The following is a 16846-nucleotide window of genomic DNA, read 5'->3' as shown; positions in this document are numbered from 1 at the left end:
ATTTGTGAGCTTTTATTGAATTTTTCCATATGCATTTACATAGTAATTTTTCTTTTCATATCAGAAATTTTCGCGAAAAATTTTATTACAACTTTTTTAGATATTCGAAATATATAAAAAAATTTAGTTTTTCAAAATAAAATATAATTTTAATTACCGCAACTGTCAAAACTCCAAGAAATCATGTGGCAACGCCGTACTGATAGTAAACGTGTGTTTATGTAATCAAAACAGCTGTTACTGATTAAAAGTGTTTAATATTTTGTGCTCGTTGGAAGTGAATTGAAGAAACAATCTTTCCTTATCTCCCTCCCTCGTGTTATTAGTTTTTTTGCACCCAGTTAATATGTCCGTAAGTTTACGTTTCGCCACAAAATCCCTCTCCAACTTGTTGCCCCGTTGTGTTGCGGCAAGCATACCACAACAGGCCAGAGGTGCAGCACACTATCCCGTCAATGATAAATTTTACGGCTTAAATGAGGAGCAACAGAAGTTGCGTGAGATCGCTTTCAATTTCTTTCAAAAAGAATTGGCACCGTATGCCAAGGAAATCGACAAGAATGATAACTTCAAGTGAGTTTCTTTATTGCTAGAAGAAAACAGTGTATATAGTGTTTACATAAATGGAATTGTACTTTGACCTGTTGCACACAGAGATCTACGCGCATTTTGGCAGAAGATGGGCGAACTGGGCTTCTTAGGCATCACAGCTGAACCGGATTTCGGTGGCACTGGTGGCACTTACCTTGATCATTGCATTATCATGGAGGAGATTTCTAGGTGAGTATGCAGTTTTGCATACGCATTTGATCACAGATATAAATATTTGCTTATTTTCACTGCTGCAGAGCTGCTGGTGGCGTCGCGCTCTCCTACGGTGCGCACTCAAATCTTTGCGTGAATCAGCTCACAAAAAACGGCACCAACGAACAAAAGGAAAAATACCTACCAAAACTGTGCAGTGGCGAGCATATCGGCGGTTTGGCCATGTCCGAACCAGGTTCCGGCTCCGATGTCGTCTCGATGAAGTTGCGCGCCGAGAAAAAGGGTGACTACTATGTGCTCAACGGCAGTAAATTCTGGATTACCAATGGTTCAGATGCGGACACATTAATTGTGTACGCCAAGACCGGTACCGGTTGCGAGGACAAGCATGCCATAACGGCGTTTATCATAGAGACAGCGTGGGAGGGTTTCAGTGTGGCGCAAAAACTCGATAAATTAGGTATGCGTGGCAGCAGCACATGCGAATTAGTGTTCCAGGATCTCAAAGTGCCGGTTAAGAACATTTTGGGCCAGGAAAATAAGGGTGTCTATGTATTGATGTCCGGTTTGGATTATGAACGTCTGGTGTTGGCTGCCGGTCCCGTGGGTCTCATGCAAGCCGCCATCGATGTCTCCTTCGACTATGCGCATCAACGCAAGCAAAAGGGCCAACTAATTGGTGAATTCCAGCTGATGCAGGGCAAAATGGCTGATATGTATACTACTTTGAGCGCCTGCCGTTCGTATTTGTATGCTGTAGCGCGTTCCGCCGATTGTGGTGAGCGCAGCTCAAAGGATTGCGCTGGTGTCATTTTGTATTGTGCCGAGAAAGCCACCCAAGTGGCGCTGGAAGCCATACAAATACTTGGTGGTAATGGTTTTATCAATGAGTATCCAACCGGTCGCATATTGCGCGATGCTAAATTGTATGAGATCGGTGCTGGCACTTCGGAGATTCGTCGTTGGTTGATCGGCCGCCAGTTGAATCAGGAATACAAGTAAACGTTACGCCGAGATTGCGGTTGTGATTTGTGCCTTGCAGAAAACCTATCTATGATATATATTAACAAACAGACTATTTGTTGCATTTATTTTTGTACCTTTGTACAGCTATATGTATGTGTAAATAATGTATTCTCCCATAAGTTTAGTATATTCTTATACATAAATATACATACATTTATATTTTACTTTTAATAAACAATGTTAGCAATTCGATATGAACTAAATAGGAATTTTATTCATTTCTAACAACAAAAATCAAAAAATTTAACTTCGGTCTGAAGCTATTAGAATTAATAAATTTTCTTAAAATAACTTTATTTAGATCCGTCAGTTGGTATTGGAGCCATATGCTATACGCGGTTCCGACAAATGAGCAGCTTCTTGGCGAGAAATGAACGTGTATGTGATTTTAGATCGGTATTTCAAAAACCGAGGGACAGACGGACTCAGCTCGTCACGCTGCTCATATTGTGTAAGGACTACATTCTTCCAAATGTATTTCGGTTCGCTCTTATTTCTTTTTTTTTTTTTGCGGGTGAGGTGGTGGAAAATGCTTTCCGCATCAACAGTGCTGTCGTCACAGCAGCGGTATGTGCCACTTGAAGGTCACTAAAAAACCAAATCCTCCCCCCGTCCCCTCTAAAGAACATATTTGCATTACTTCATAGTGGCGTTCCATTTTTCTTATTGAGAGATTTACATTTACGCACCTGAGTCCAAGTCCCGCTTTTTGCTGCGTAGCAAAATAGCTGCGAATTTCTGGATAATCCCCAAGTTTACTTTACTCTCCAGCAGGGCGCTGACTTAATTGTCCGCGTTAATTGGGCCAACCAGGTCTTCTCTGGCGGTGATGTTCTCGTTGCCATCGCATACATTCAAAGAATGTGTCTTCAGTGTTGTCTTCTGTCGCGACGTTGTATAGGCATGACGGTTCTTCGACGCTCCGCATTCTGTGGAGGTACTTTTTGAAGTATCCATGAGCCGGATAACAGCTGGGTTGTCTAAAAGTCGACTTCTCTGAATTTACGACTTGTCCATGAGTTTAGGTCTTTTATTAGTATGTGGACGTCCAACTGCCGTTATTATCATTTTCCAATCTTCGTTGCCATGTTGTTATTGTATCTTGCTTTATTTGCTCTATTGCGCTCTTGTTATTTTCGGACGTTTTTTTCTTTTCGTATGCTAGAAGGTAAATTGGGACATTACCACTTATGATTAATATTGCATCACCTGGCAGGGTTCGGGAGGCTGATGCAACTGTGAGGGCTGAGGTGCGCTTCTGTGTCTCATGCTCTAATTACTGCTGCAATATCGTCCGCGTAGCCAATTAAGTACGATTCGTCTCGCATTTCGGGTTTTAGTATAGCGTCATAGCTGACATTCCACAAGTCTGAATCTAAAATGAATCCTTGTGTTGCTCCTGTCGTGACCGCTATCTCTCGTGATCCCTTTCTAGTTTGGTACAGCAGTTTTCTGTTACTATTAAGCTAGCTCCGCACCACAGCTCTGAGGTAGTCAGAGATTTTAAAGCTTTTTTTCGAGAGCGTCGATCATATCCACTCATCTAGCGTTGTTGAAGGCGTTTCGCACATCTACAGTCGCCTGCAACCCATTTTGAGAGTAGCGAATCGAAAAAAAACTAGTATAAATCTGATGGACAGGTATAATCAAGTAAAAATAGATTAACAAACGGTTACATCAGTTATATGCGATATCCATGTACTCACTTGAGTAGAATTCGACTGTATAACTTTGTTGTTGCCTTGTTTTTTGAAAAGATGATAGAGCTAACATCTAGCCAGTGTAGAAATTCCGTTTCGAAAACGACTAATTTCGTAATTATAACCGCTTAGAAACTAAAAACTTCCAAGTCAACTTTTATTTTTGTGACTACAAGGCACATCATCTAAAATAAATGTCCTTATAGCAAGAAAAAATAAATCCACAAAACTCACCAACTCTGTTATTAATACTTATTTTTATTTAATTTAATTTCATTGTACATATGATAATAAAAAAAAACAATTACACATGAAACACACAAATTTTTAAAAATATTTTTAGTTTATATGCGCGTAAATAAGTGTAAGCCAAAAAAATAATAATAATGAAAATAAAAAAATAAACATATATGTATACGTATGTATGTACAAATAGGTCTAATATATATTTTATATAGCATTTAGCGAGTGTGAAAAAATCAAAAATACAAATACATAATATAAATATTTTCATACGAAGTGTCAAAATAAGTTTTAAAAACATTAATCACGTACAGAAGGGACACAAGTGGCGTTAGACAATTATCGAATTACAATATAAAGCATAGAACGTAGTATATTTAAATTGTTTTTTTTTTGTTTTTGCATTTTCTTTTTGTTTATTTTCTTTTTGCTTACAAATGCGCTCTAAATAATAATTAATACAGTTAATTGTGTTATGTATCGTCACATAAAATGCAAAATAACGTAACAACACTTTTCATAAGTTTACAGGCCGAGGAAAAACGTTATAATAGAAACCACTCATAGAAAAAAATTTGAGTTTTGGTTATGAAGTGGTTATAACATGGTTATATTTTGGTTATCAAATGGTTAAATTTGCGTTTTGGTTATATATTTTGTTTTTTGTATTTGTCAACGATTTTCTATTTTTTTTTTTTTTTTTTTTTTTTGATGTTACGTTGTTTTGCATTTTAGATGACGATGTGTAAATAAATTAAACATTATGCAATTACAGGCAACATGTTGGCAAACAAAAATATCATTTTTATATGGACTGCAGATCGTTGTATTTAACTTTACATTATCACGTAAAAAAGGACAAAAACGCTGGAGGAAAAATACACAGTTACACAATGCGGCAATGGAATAACACAAAATTACTTTATAACGGCACAATTTGGCGAGCAAACGGTGAGTAGTTGCATTTTCAACTGTTTTTACACCGTTTTTTTTTTTGTTTTTGTTTGGCGACAATATAAATATTTTTTTTTTTTTTTTTCAAAACAATAAACATATCAAAACTCTATTATTATTTACTAATATCTAAATATCAATGCATTATTATTATTACAAGTAATTTATTATTATTAATAGTTTAATTATAAATATTAGTACAGTTAAAAGCACTTTTGGCAAATTTTCTTAAGCGCCTACAAAACGGTAGTTATTTTGGCGAAGTGGCATTTCTCGCAAGCAAACTTTGTGGCAAACCGTTAGGTTGTTAATGAGATAACAACACACAACAGTTAAGTTTAATAGCACCAACATGTTTGCCAAATTTTACAGTTACACATTTACATTGTTCATTTTATGCAATTTTTTACGGTTATTTTTTTATAATATTTTATGATTATTTTTTATACTACATATTTTATTATTTTAATTTTTTATCATAATTTTTTTACGAATTTTTGTTATTATTATTTTTAATTTTTTGTTATGTTTATAAATATTATTTGTTTTTATTTTCATTTACAATATATATTTTTTTTGTTTTTATTTTTCGCTTATTTGCTTTTGTGTGTATTCGCATCTCTGCTAACTTATTTAAATCTACTCCATGCGAAAACTATGCGACTCGGTTTTCTTCTCCGAACGCGTCTCGGTAGTGGTGCTAAATGTTTTGCGTTCCATTACGCGCTGTGTCATCGATGTCAAACGCTCCGAGCCCTGATCAATGATACTGACTTTGCCGCCGTCAGTGCTGAGCGTTAATTGCGAGAAGTTGGAGTCCAATGGTTTGTCCACCGTTTCATTGCTCTTCTCGTAATTGCGCGTTTCATATCTAAAAAATCGAAATCATTAGTATTTGATAATTTATTAAATAAATTCGAATTTATGCATGAAAAAATGTTAACTTCGGCTGCACCGAAACAAAATACCCTACACAGACTAATTTTTTTTTATAGCGTAAAAAGTTAGCAAAAAGATGTTTATCATGATTTTGATCGGTCAGTTTATGTGGCAGTTTTATGCTATAGTCCGATATGAACAAAAATTTTTGGAAGCTTGAAGTGATGCTTTAGATAATAATCTGTGGCGAATTTCTTGCCGGAATATTGTCAAATTAAAAAAGTTTGCCAAAAAAGGTCTGGATTTTGATAGGTTGTTGTTGTTGTAGCGGCAGAAAACACTTCTAAAGTAATTTCGAGGAATGGTGCCGAGTTGACAGTCCTTGGCCGGATAAATATTCGGGCTGTACCGGTTACACAGACCCGACTGTCGTGTTGTTGTTGTTCTTGTAACGCAAAATTATGCCGAGTTGACAGTCCTTGGTTGGATAAAAATCCGCGTCTATGCCCATTACGTATACCCAACTGTTGTGGGTACGGCATTGATCGGTCAATTCGTATGGCAGCTGATAGTGGCTGTTCCAGCAAATGAGCAGCTTCTTGGAGAGGAAAGGACGTGTGCGAAATTTCAGATCGAAATCTCTGAAACTAAAGTCTCCGACGTTTCCTTTTGGATGTTTCAAAAATCGTGGCAAACCTAAAATACTCTGTGTAGGGTATAAAAAGAACCTACATGCCTCATATATTTATATAGTGTCGCGCGGTAAAATAATATGTATTGCTTTTTTAATAATACAAATTCAATTCTACTGCTAAATTTTATATCAAACTAAAATTTTCAACATAACCTCAAATGTGAAATGTACCAATTAGCTTTATATTTCTGCAAACACTGCGCTATCATTTTCACTGCACTCACCTCGAGGTATAACCCTCATAGTTTTGACCTGGATAAGCGCCCGCACCGGTAATCTGCACCACACCACCCTGGCCGAACGTCTTGTCATGCAAATCCTGTACACAAGCTTCCAATTTGCGATTAACCGACGACGATGACTTCTGTTGTGGTGACTGCGTTTGATGAGCAGCATTGCCAGCGATTGTTGTTGTAGCGTTGGTGGTATTTTCAAAAGATTGTTGTTGTTGTTGATGATAATTACTAACATTCGCTTTAGAAGTGGGTGATTGTGTGAGTTTAGCACCGCTAACACCGCTGTTAGTACCTAATAAACTGCCACCAGCACCACCTGCTGTCGGACTACCGGGATAGGGGCGTGGCACGGCGTTGGCTGTTAGTTTGGGGTTAGGTCTAAATGTGCTGCCACCACTGCCGGCCGCAGTGGCTGCCTGCATGTTGTAGAGTGTGGTGGAGAGTGGTGGCGGCGGCGGTGGCAACTCGATGCCACCATTCAAATCACCAACGCTGGCATATTGGTGGCTCATCGGTGGTGGCGGTGGCGACACAGCGGCGGGATGATGGAAATGCTGTGGATGTGTCGCGTAGTTGTAATGATGCTTCGCCTGCTGTTGTTGTTGTTGGCTGTAATAACTCGGCGAGGTGGGCACGTCCGAGGGGTAGCCCGCCGAACGGTTTAGTGTCTAAAGGTTAGATGTGAATGAAGTTAAAGTGGCGGACGTTATTATTATTTTTGGTTAGAACGAATATTAGTGGTGGATGTAAATGCAATTATTGTTGTTTTTTTTTCTAATTAACAAAACATAAGTGCCGTTAGTCTACATTAATTACTCTAATATGCTAAAAAGAAAAGAATATTTTAACCACAGCGAGCAACACACTTATTTGTCTCAACACCAATTGTTGCCAATTCAGTTTATTTTTATAATTTTTGTTGTAATTTACAAAACAACAAACATGCAGTTCGTTTCTTTTCGTTTGTTTAAAAAATTTCGCCAGTGTGTTGGCCACTCATTGAACGAGCTGTTCTTCCTCAATGCAAAGCTACATCAATTAAAATGTGAAAATGTGCAACAACAAAATAAAAATCGAGAAACAACAATAAAAACGCACAATTACAAACGTATACATACATTATTTTGACTCTTCTGCAATGTGCCATAGGTGGACTGCGCATACTCCGTGTCACTCTCGTCTGTGCCAAAACCTTGTGTCTTCTTCTGCATCGCGCGCGCATGTCTAATGGTGATGAGTTTCTGGCGCGCCTCCTCCAACTGCTTCTCCATGCGCAGCACATCGGAGCGCGCATTAATCTCCTGCGCCATGCCATCCACCATCGAGGTGTTGATTTTCAATGTCTTCTCCTCCTCATCCTCCAAACCCTGTTGTGCAGCGCGCACCAAATTCTCTGTAGACTTGATCACTTGATTGCCTGCCGCTTGCAGGCGGCGTCCAGCTTCCGAATTGGGGTTCGATTTCACTTTGCAAGCAATAAGCAATTGTGCCGTTGAGGCGGCCACTTGCTTGGCGGTGGAAATTAGCATTTCTTCGGTGCCTACGCCGCGCACCAAATTCTGTGCGGCCTCAACCAAGCTGTGCGTGGCGGCAGCAACAAGACGCGCTGCCGATATAAGGCCCTCCGACCATTGTCCGTCATCGGAGGAGGTGAGCGGACGACGCGCCACTTTACCCTGGTCGATGAGTTCGCGTTGCGCCGCGTTGGCAGCGCGCACCAAAGCCGACGAAGCGGCCATAATGCCTTTGGCGGCTTCCAAAATCATTTCATCGAACTTCATGTTCTCGTCCAACTCGATCTGAAAGTGAAAAGTCATTTAGTTTATATGTTTTGTAGTGGAAGTGTTTTGAGGTTATGTTGTGTTATGTGTAATTTACAATTGTTGAGTGCATTGAAAACCTTCGCCATTATAAAATATTGTTTAGTAGCATATTAATAATCGCAGTAATAATATGTTTGATTCCTGGGTGAACCTTTAAATGTAACAACCAAGAATATCAAACATATCTGACTGGAACTATTAGCGTTTAGTAGCAGTTTAGGGCAGACACACACACTGAGAAACCACACACCATTAATTTTTTAGCTCTTCGTTTTAGTGAAATTCGCACAGTTAATTTTTAATTAATAATTTTTTTTTTAAATAGCACAGTTAGTTACGAAAAGTTCAACACCATTTCATTAGATTGTTAAAAAATTATTTCCAACACCACTTGGGCACACATATTAATTAGTATAGATATACGTATATAAAAAAAAACACCCACCTTCACATCGGGTTGGCGACGCGGCCGTAGCGACGCCAGCTTCTTAGCCGCCGCATCAATAGATGCCGCCGCGCCGAGCAGCTCGTTTTCGGCAATCACTGTCGGATCTTCGGGATCAATCCAATCCGAACCCTTTAGTAGGCGCGCCATAGCCACCAGATCGGTAACGCTCTTCGCCACACGACGCGATAAATGCACACGATCATCGGCCGAACAATTGTGTAGTATGCCATTCAAGAGTTCACGATAGGACTCGCCGACAGAGGCACCAGCTTCGAGTGTGCGTTGACGCAAATCTTCCGTCTCGGCACAATTCCATGCAACCGAACGGCAAATTAGTAGCATTTCGGATATGGCGCGACGACCCAAATTGGCGGCTGCGACAATATCGGTCTGTAAATTGGAAGCACCGGCGGCGACGGCCTTTGCCGTGGCCAATGTCACATTCTTGGTGACGCGTATCAAATCTTCAGGACCACAATGGGCGCTGCCGGGTGGTGGTGGTGAGTGGATGGCCTGTGAGAATGATAAATAAATTTAATTGTTTGAGGTGTTTAAAGTGATGTCAGTGAAAAAAAAAAAAAAAAAATCTAAACAAAAATATGGAAAAATGTATATGTATTTATAAAAAAATAGTATTGAATTTAAATAGTTTTTTGTAACTAATTTAATTTTTTTTATTATGATTAATTTAATTAGATACTTTTTTTTGCTTTTATTTTTGAAAAAAAAAAATTAATTTAATTTAAATTGAAAACTTTTCTTGAAGTAGATTTTTTTTAAATATTATTTTCATTGAAATTTTTGATATATATTTCTGTGTTGTTTAAGATGATGTAAGTGAAAATATAATAATGTCTTTGCAAATTACCTGGATTAATATTTTTTTAATTTTATATAAACAATTATTTAAAAACAAATTATTGAAAAAAAATTATTTTGTATTTGATGAAAAAATTAGTAGTGTTTTGTGGAAAATCTATTTTTGTTGTATTATTTTTTTTATCGAAATTTTTTCTTATTTTTTATCGAAAAAATAATTTTTATCAAAATTTTTTATTTAAAAAAGAAATTTTTATTGCAAAAATCTATTTTTGTTTCAGGCATTTTTTCTTAATTATTTTAATTAAAAAAATAAATAATTCAAATTTTTTGTTTCAAACAGTAACTTTTATTTGAAAATTTATTTTTGTTTTTAAATTTATTATTATTTTATATTAGGCAGTTTTTCTTAGTTTTTTATAAAAAAAAACTTTTTATTTTTTTTTATTTAAGAAAGGTTTTTTTTATTATTGGAAAACTCGATTTTTGTTTTATTAGATCTTTTTCTAATTTTTTTTTATTAAAAAAAATAATAATTTTCATTAACATTTTTTTTGAAAATAGTAATTTTCATTGAAAATTTTTTCTTTAAAAAATATATTTCATAATTTATTCAACTTACGCGTATTTCCTGTGAAATGGCTTCGACGGTGGACTCCATAGCACGTGTGCCACGTGTGTGTTCATCTTCAACAGCCTTGACAGTCTTCAGCAATGAAGATACATTTAGCACCATTACCTGCATTAATTCAAAATAAAATATTAAACTCTAATTTATATTTAAAAATAAATAAAAATAATTCTTATTCATTAAATTAATTAGCCTAATTTAAATAATTAAAAAAAATTAACAAATATTTTTTTTTTTAATTAAAAATAAATATATATTTTTTGCGTATTTTTTTAAGTTAAATTTTTTTCCCCTTTTAATTAAAAAAATAATTTTTTAAATTACGAAAAAATATTTTCTTTTTTAAAATATTATTAAAAAATAATTTAGTAAATTAAAATAAATATATTTTTAATTTTTTTCTTTTTTAATTATAAAAAATATATATTTATTTTAATTACTATATAGATGTAGTTTAATTTTTTTTTAATTTTTTAGATAATAAAATATATTTTCTTTTTGAAATTTTATTAAAAATAATTTTTTTTTAAGTTAATTACTATTTTCAATGGCTATGACACATTCATTTATTACCATAAAATTTCAAATTCTATAATATTGAAAATTAAAAAGAAGTACACAGTTTATTTCGGTTACATCAGACTATCCCCAAAAAGAATATTTATTTATGAGGTGATAATTAATTTTTATTTATTATTTGTATTATATTTATTAATATTGAATTTCATATTAAGTATAAAAAATTAAGTATTTGCGTTAGACTATCATATTTGTATGTATGTATGTATGTATGGGGTTTACAATACAAAACTTAGTAGATATGAAACTGAAATTGCAGATGCTGCCGTACGCGTCTTGATAGTTAATATAAATTAAACTTGGTTTTAGTATTTTTTATGATCAATAATAAGTAGGTGCATTTTGTTAAACCTAAACCCCTGTTTTTTTTTTAATTTTGGAATATATAATATTTAAGTGTTGAAACTAAAACCTAAAACTGTTAATCAAGGGTTCTCTGGAGTTTTTTGAGCGCCTAAAATTTATTTCTAGCAAAATATTCGAGTAGTATCCCCTTCGTTTTGAAAAATATTACATTTATTTGTTGTTGAAAATAAATACTTTTACTATAAAAACTATTTTTAAAAATTTATCTCATGATATTTTTTTTCAATACTTTTTTATAAAACCTAAATTAATTAAAAACCCTTAAATTGTTATAAAAATTATTATTTCTGCTATAAAAACTATTTTTAAAAATTTGTCTCATGCGATTTTTCAGTACATTTTTATAAAACCAATTTTTTTTTTTCAATTTGTAGTTGCACGTTTTGTATTCACTGATTTACTAAATTATTTGTATGAATTTAACTCATACTATTTTACAAAACTTTTTCAAAAATGCTAAATTTTTTCAAAAATGTTGTTGCACGTCTTATGTTCATTGAAGTGCCTGCGCACTTTAAGCTAAGCTACCGCTCCAACTTGTGGTTAAAAGTTTGTGTGTAATATTCTTTTAGCTGTTCGAAAAGAATAACCACAAGAAGATTGAAACCGAACTGTATTTAGAAGTAAGCTAAATGTTGCCAGAAAATTTATTTTTTAATATTTAGTAACCTTATTTTTATTGTTTCTTTTCCAGAAATCATAATATTTTGGCTTTAATAGATTTCGGATGTTTATATGGTCTGGCTATTTTAGGTTGGTTTTCAAGATGTGTTAGATTGAAAATAATCCACTGGGACTGATTTTCTCCTATTTTTCATATACATTTTTTTTTACAATTTCTATTTTCTCACTGGGATTGTATGACATTTTACATCCAGACCTAAATTTAATAATACTTTTTAACTATTAGAACTTGTATTTTAGTGACTGGAATTCAATTTGAGTACTTTTTGGAGGGTTTAGGCATTTATGCATTAAATAAAAAAAACAGTTTTGTATTGGAATAATATTTTTTGGAAAATTTATGAAATCGCCGAATGTAAAAAATCAATTTTGTTTGGAAGAGGTTTTTCTATTATGGTGCATTCTAGATAGTTTCTAAATAAAATCTTTTTCTTATAGTCATTTTAATTTAAAAACCATTTTACTCAAAATTTTATGAAAAATACAATTCTAAAGTTCAATTTTTTTTAAATATGAATTCGTAAAAAAAATCATCGAAACGACGAACTCTAATTTTAAGCACTTTTAGATATCCGAAACTCTATAAAGCTATGCATCGGAAAATTTGCATCGAATCAACGAAACCTGTTAAATGTTTTTTGATAATCGAAAACTGTTAATTTTGTATTCGAAAAAAATTTAATTGAAATGACAGCCTTTAACCTCAAACATATCTAGATATTCAAAACTCTACATTTTTAATAATATAATTTCACAAAAAATTTCATCGAAACGACAAACACTGTAAATATGTTTTTGAAACCCCAAAAGATCACATCCAATCGACGAATACTAATTTTAAGCATATTTCGACATACAAAGCTTGCAAGTACTACTCACAAAAGTGCTACTTCTGAAAATTTTCAAATATTTTGTGCGTAACTCGTTTGCTAACAGCGCTAACCATTCAAAGCCTTAGCCTTACATACATAATAATATGTTGATAGTTGTGTGCTTTTTGTTGTAAGTAATTTCTTTCCCGCTTTCAATGCATAATAATTTCAACTAAAAAGAGAAAAGTGTGGCAACTACTAGCTATGTCTGTGTGCAGTGAAGCTGTAGAAGCCTCCAAAAGTCAAAATTAAAAATATAAAAAATAATAAATTGCTACCAAAACGTAAAGCAAGTCGAGTGCAACAGCATCCGCAAATTCTTACAAGCCAAAATGCTATAGAATTTTTAAAATTTTAGTATTAGTATTATTATTTTAAATTTTATATTATGTCTAAAAATTAGTTTAACCAGTTGATTTGTTGTTGTTGTTTTTTCGAATATTTATGCGTTAAATTTTGATTTTGCGGTGCGTTGACGGTACGATTTTGATTATATGAATAAAAAACGATGCTCCAAAATGTCAAAAAATGAGAGCAGGCGCATGTGACGACAGCTGGTTGACGTTAAGACGTTTTGGCGAGATGAAGACGACGTGTTATTCAATATATGTATGTATATAATTTTTTTTATAAAAATCGTGCAACTCTTGCGGTTGCTTGACTTGTGCGCTCGGCACTTTTGCTGGCCTAAGCGCTAAGTATTCCATGATTTATGAGTGACTGGCGATGGAGTGCGCGCTGGCCATAGAGTATGTTAGTAGTACCAGCAGCGGCGGCAGCAGATGTGCACATTTCTTTAAGCGTCTGCATTACCCCCAGGGTTGATGATTTAACATTTTTTTAAATTTTTTTTTTTAATTTTCGATATTTTTGACAGTACAAATGGGCGCGCACACGTACGAACAAGTGATTTGACAAATGTAATGGAAGAAGAAAAAAGACAGTAGACAATGACAGTAGGCGTTTAACACTTGTATGTGTGTATTTGTATAATAATTTTTTGTTTGTTTACATAAAAATTGCACGCAGCTTTTGCTTTTTGCGTAAATTGTTAGCAGTTTGCAGCTTTATTTCTGTGCGTAAGCGTTTAGAGACCACAGCGTAAGAATTGCAAGAGTCACCAAAGGATAGTTTGCGAGAGTAGAAGAACAGCGGAGCAGTTATGCATATATGAGTGTTTATAGACAGAATATAAATAGAGCGTCGTGCAATGAAGCGAGTGCCAGGCGTGCTAGGTTGTGCCGCACAAAGCTTGTGTTATGCCGCTAGTTACTTCATATACATATTTACAAGTGCATTCATACATGTCTCCATTAGCAGGCTAATTAGACGTTTGCGCAGGCCTTTCTTGTTTGTTTAATAATTATTTTGAATAGGTGTATGCAAAGGTGGCTACCATTACTCAGCTGACACAGAACAATAAATATGAGAATGCTTCTTATACAAAACTGTGATACACAACTATTATAAATTATTAAAAAAAAACAACAACAAATAGCAACTACAAGTAAATATTTACAAACGGTGGCGAAATTAGTTGTTTTGCTTTTACTTTTTTAAATTATTTGTAGAAGCTAAATATGAAAAAAGTTATAGATTCACGTGAGAATACATGTAATGCATTAGTTTAAAATTATTTAAAATTTTAATACAAAAATTCAAATTTATTTATTCTAATATATAAAATTACCCCACCCCATAATGCACAAAATTGCAGTGCTATCCACTTTTGTACACATATTTATATTTTTTATATTTACTGAAGTATTAAATGAAGTGCCAAAGCCATTTTGTTTTTATATAAATAATGATTTCTATCAAATATTAATTAATTTAGTGACTTGTATAGTAAATAAATAGTTTTATAAAGTTTCGTGGACATATTTATGTGAAAAAATGCTCTCAGCGGTGTTGTCAAATTTATTAAAAACACAGCTTTTGTTGTTGTCCAATTTTCAAGTGCTCAAAATGTTTTAATTGTGCTACAATAATGAATTTTTGATGCATTTACAATGTATTTGAACACAAAAAATGAAGAAAACGCAGATTATAGAGTCAGTATTTACCAAGAAACCAATAAAAAAAAAATAAAAAAAATTATCAAAGAAAAGCTCGTTCACTTCGGTTGCAGTTAAGCAACCCTTCACTAATAAAATAATTTTGATACAAGAACTTGATTTTGAACGCTCAGTTTGTATGACAACAATATGCCCTACTGAATTGATCTGCACAAGATTCGAGATGGTGGCCGTTGCCTTGGGCAATAAAATGTGTCAAATTTCGTCAAATAAAACGGCTTTCCATACAAGTACTGGATTTTGATCGTTCAGATTGTTAGGCAGCTATATGCTATAGTGGTCCGATCTGAACAAGAAATTCCGAGATGGTAGCGTAGCCTTCGATAATGAACCATGTCAAATTTCGTGAAGATATATTGTCAATATAAAAAAGTTTTCCATACAACTGTTACATGACGAAGCAGAATTATTCCTTTTAAAAGTGTAATTGGAGCGTTCACAAGAAGAAATCTATACCCAAAACCTACTAGTAATCCCACTCATTCAAGTTTATATTTTGTTGTCTACTTTTTCGAGCGCTAAAATAAAAATTATAATGCCGAACAAGAAAGAAATTTCTTGGCTATTTAATCAAGCAAAAATATTTCTTTTAAAAGTGAGAAATTTCTGTAATTTTCTATATATATTATTTAGTTTACATATTTTTAACTGTACAGTGTGTGGATATTGGTATGCGTGTGTAAATCAGCAGAATTGGAAAATTTAGCAAATGATACTGATGCCGAACGTGCACGAATTTTTCAAAAAGAATTGAGTCTCTGCATGTTAAGAATGGGTCCAAAAAGAACTGAATTTATGGTGCAATTAGCTGATCAGAACATCAATCTAGTTCTAAGTACAAATTCTAGTGATTTATGGATATATTTTAAACATTATTCAACTGCCTTTTATATATGGTTTTTGTTTTGTATTTTTTATTTTGCTATGAATGAATAAATCAAAAGTCTGAAATTTGAAACTTATTGTATTGTTTTAATATTTTTTTGCGCGTAAATACGCAATATTTTTTATATTCGGAACCAATTCGTCAGTTAATATTGGAAAACTAACCATTTTTACGCGATTTTTTTTACGCGATTAGTGGCAGAACCAATAATCGCGTAAAAAAAGGACTGAGTGTATTTTATTTAGAACTTACAGAATAAATCTTTACCCAATACCAATTAGTGACCTCTCTAGTTCAAGTTTATGGTATATTTTGCTGCCTACTTTTTAGGGCAAACTCTAAACACTCTATCACCTAACTAGAAACTCGCTGACTCTATAAACAAAAAATGCCTTTCATTACTTCTTAAAATATTTTTCCACTAGTTTAGCACACAGCATTAACCGTTGTAATGAAATATGAAATTTTAATGACACATGCAATTTTTAGTTAAAATGAAACAGTCCAAAGTACCAAAACACGAAAACTAATTAAATATTTATATATACATATGTATATAACTGAATGTATGGCTATTTTATACGGTTAGAAAACGCAGCAAATGCAATTTCTTAGGTGAAAATTAAACGCGAGTTGACTCCATGAAAATAAAATCGGTGTTTTTACAACAAAAATTTATATGAAAAATATTAAAGTTAGAAAGCTGATTTTTTGAGAAAAATTCTTCAAAAACAAATTTAAGTATTAATATGAGAAAGAAAATAAAATTAAAAGCACCACAACAACGAAAGCATTGAAATCTGACTGACGAATTATAGTATTGAAACGATAATTCAATACTAGAGTGTGTGAAAATAATAAAAATTTAATTTGAAAAGTAAAAAAAAGGTATTTGAAAGAATATGGCAACGCTACTTACCCTAGCGCTCTCCTTCAAATCTTGCATCGACGGATCGTGTATGGGTTTGCCTGAGGCCAATTTGGTGGCATTAATCAGATCACCCAAAGCAGAGGCGACATCCTTAACGGCATTGATAACCATAACTTGCGAATCTGGCTGTGTAGAGCCTAGACTACAAGCGCCACGCTTAACAGCTTCCGAAAGTTGTACTACAGAAAGCAAAAGTAATTATAAAATCACACTACAAAGCGCAGTAATGTAT

General features: G+C 33.7%; 2 protein-coding genes across 7 annotated transcripts in view; one reads left to right on the top strand and one right to left on the bottom strand.

The window, feature by feature from the left end:
• The first annotated feature begins 228 nt into the window (after positions 1 to 228).
• LOC126763400 (isovaleryl-CoA dehydrogenase, mitochondrial) lies at positions 229 to 1994 on the top strand. Its single transcript, XM_050480887.1, has 3 exons — positions 229 to 573; positions 655 to 780; positions 849 to 1994. The coding sequence occupies exons 1-3, from the start codon at positions 347 to 349 to the stop codon at positions 1765 to 1767; spliced, it is 1272 nt and encodes a 423-aa protein (XP_050336844.1). The 5' UTR covers positions 229 to 346; the 3' UTR covers positions 1768 to 1994.
• A 1735-nt stretch (positions 1995 to 3729) lies between these two features.
• LOC126763382 (talin-2) overlaps positions 3730 to 16846 on the bottom strand; it is a 77597-nt gene continuing 64480 nt past the window's right edge. For 5 of the 6 annotated variants that reach the window (XM_050480835.1, XM_050480838.1, XM_050480836.1 and 2 more), the window contains 6 exons: positions 16603 to 16793; positions 10210 to 10326; positions 8766 to 9281; positions 7616 to 8296; positions 6486 to 7165; positions 3730 to 5559 (listed from right to left, as the gene is read on the bottom strand). In XM_050480835.1, coding sequence (XP_050336792.1) covers positions 5328 to 5559; positions 6486 to 7165; positions 7616 to 8296; positions 8766 to 9281; positions 10210 to 10326; positions 16603 to 16793 — 2417 coding nt within the window. In that variant the 3' untranslated portion in view covers positions 3730 to 5327. Of the gene's footprint in view, positions 5560 to 6485; positions 7166 to 7615; positions 8297 to 8765; positions 9282 to 10209; positions 10327 to 10890; positions 13524 to 16602; positions 16794 to 16846 lie in introns of those variants that run through there. The other variant, XM_050480840.1, reaches the window with a different exon arrangement.

Source organism: Bactrocera neohumeralis, chromosome 6 (assembly GCF_024586455.1).
Source record: "Bactrocera neohumeralis isolate Rockhampton chromosome 6, APGP_CSIRO_Bneo_wtdbg2-racon-allhic-juicebox.fasta_v2, whole genome shotgun sequence".
Classification (NCBI taxonomy): Eukaryota; Metazoa; Arthropoda; class Insecta; order Diptera; family Tephritidae; genus Bactrocera; species Bactrocera neohumeralis.
This window is presented reverse-complemented; position numbering and strand designations above follow the sequence as displayed.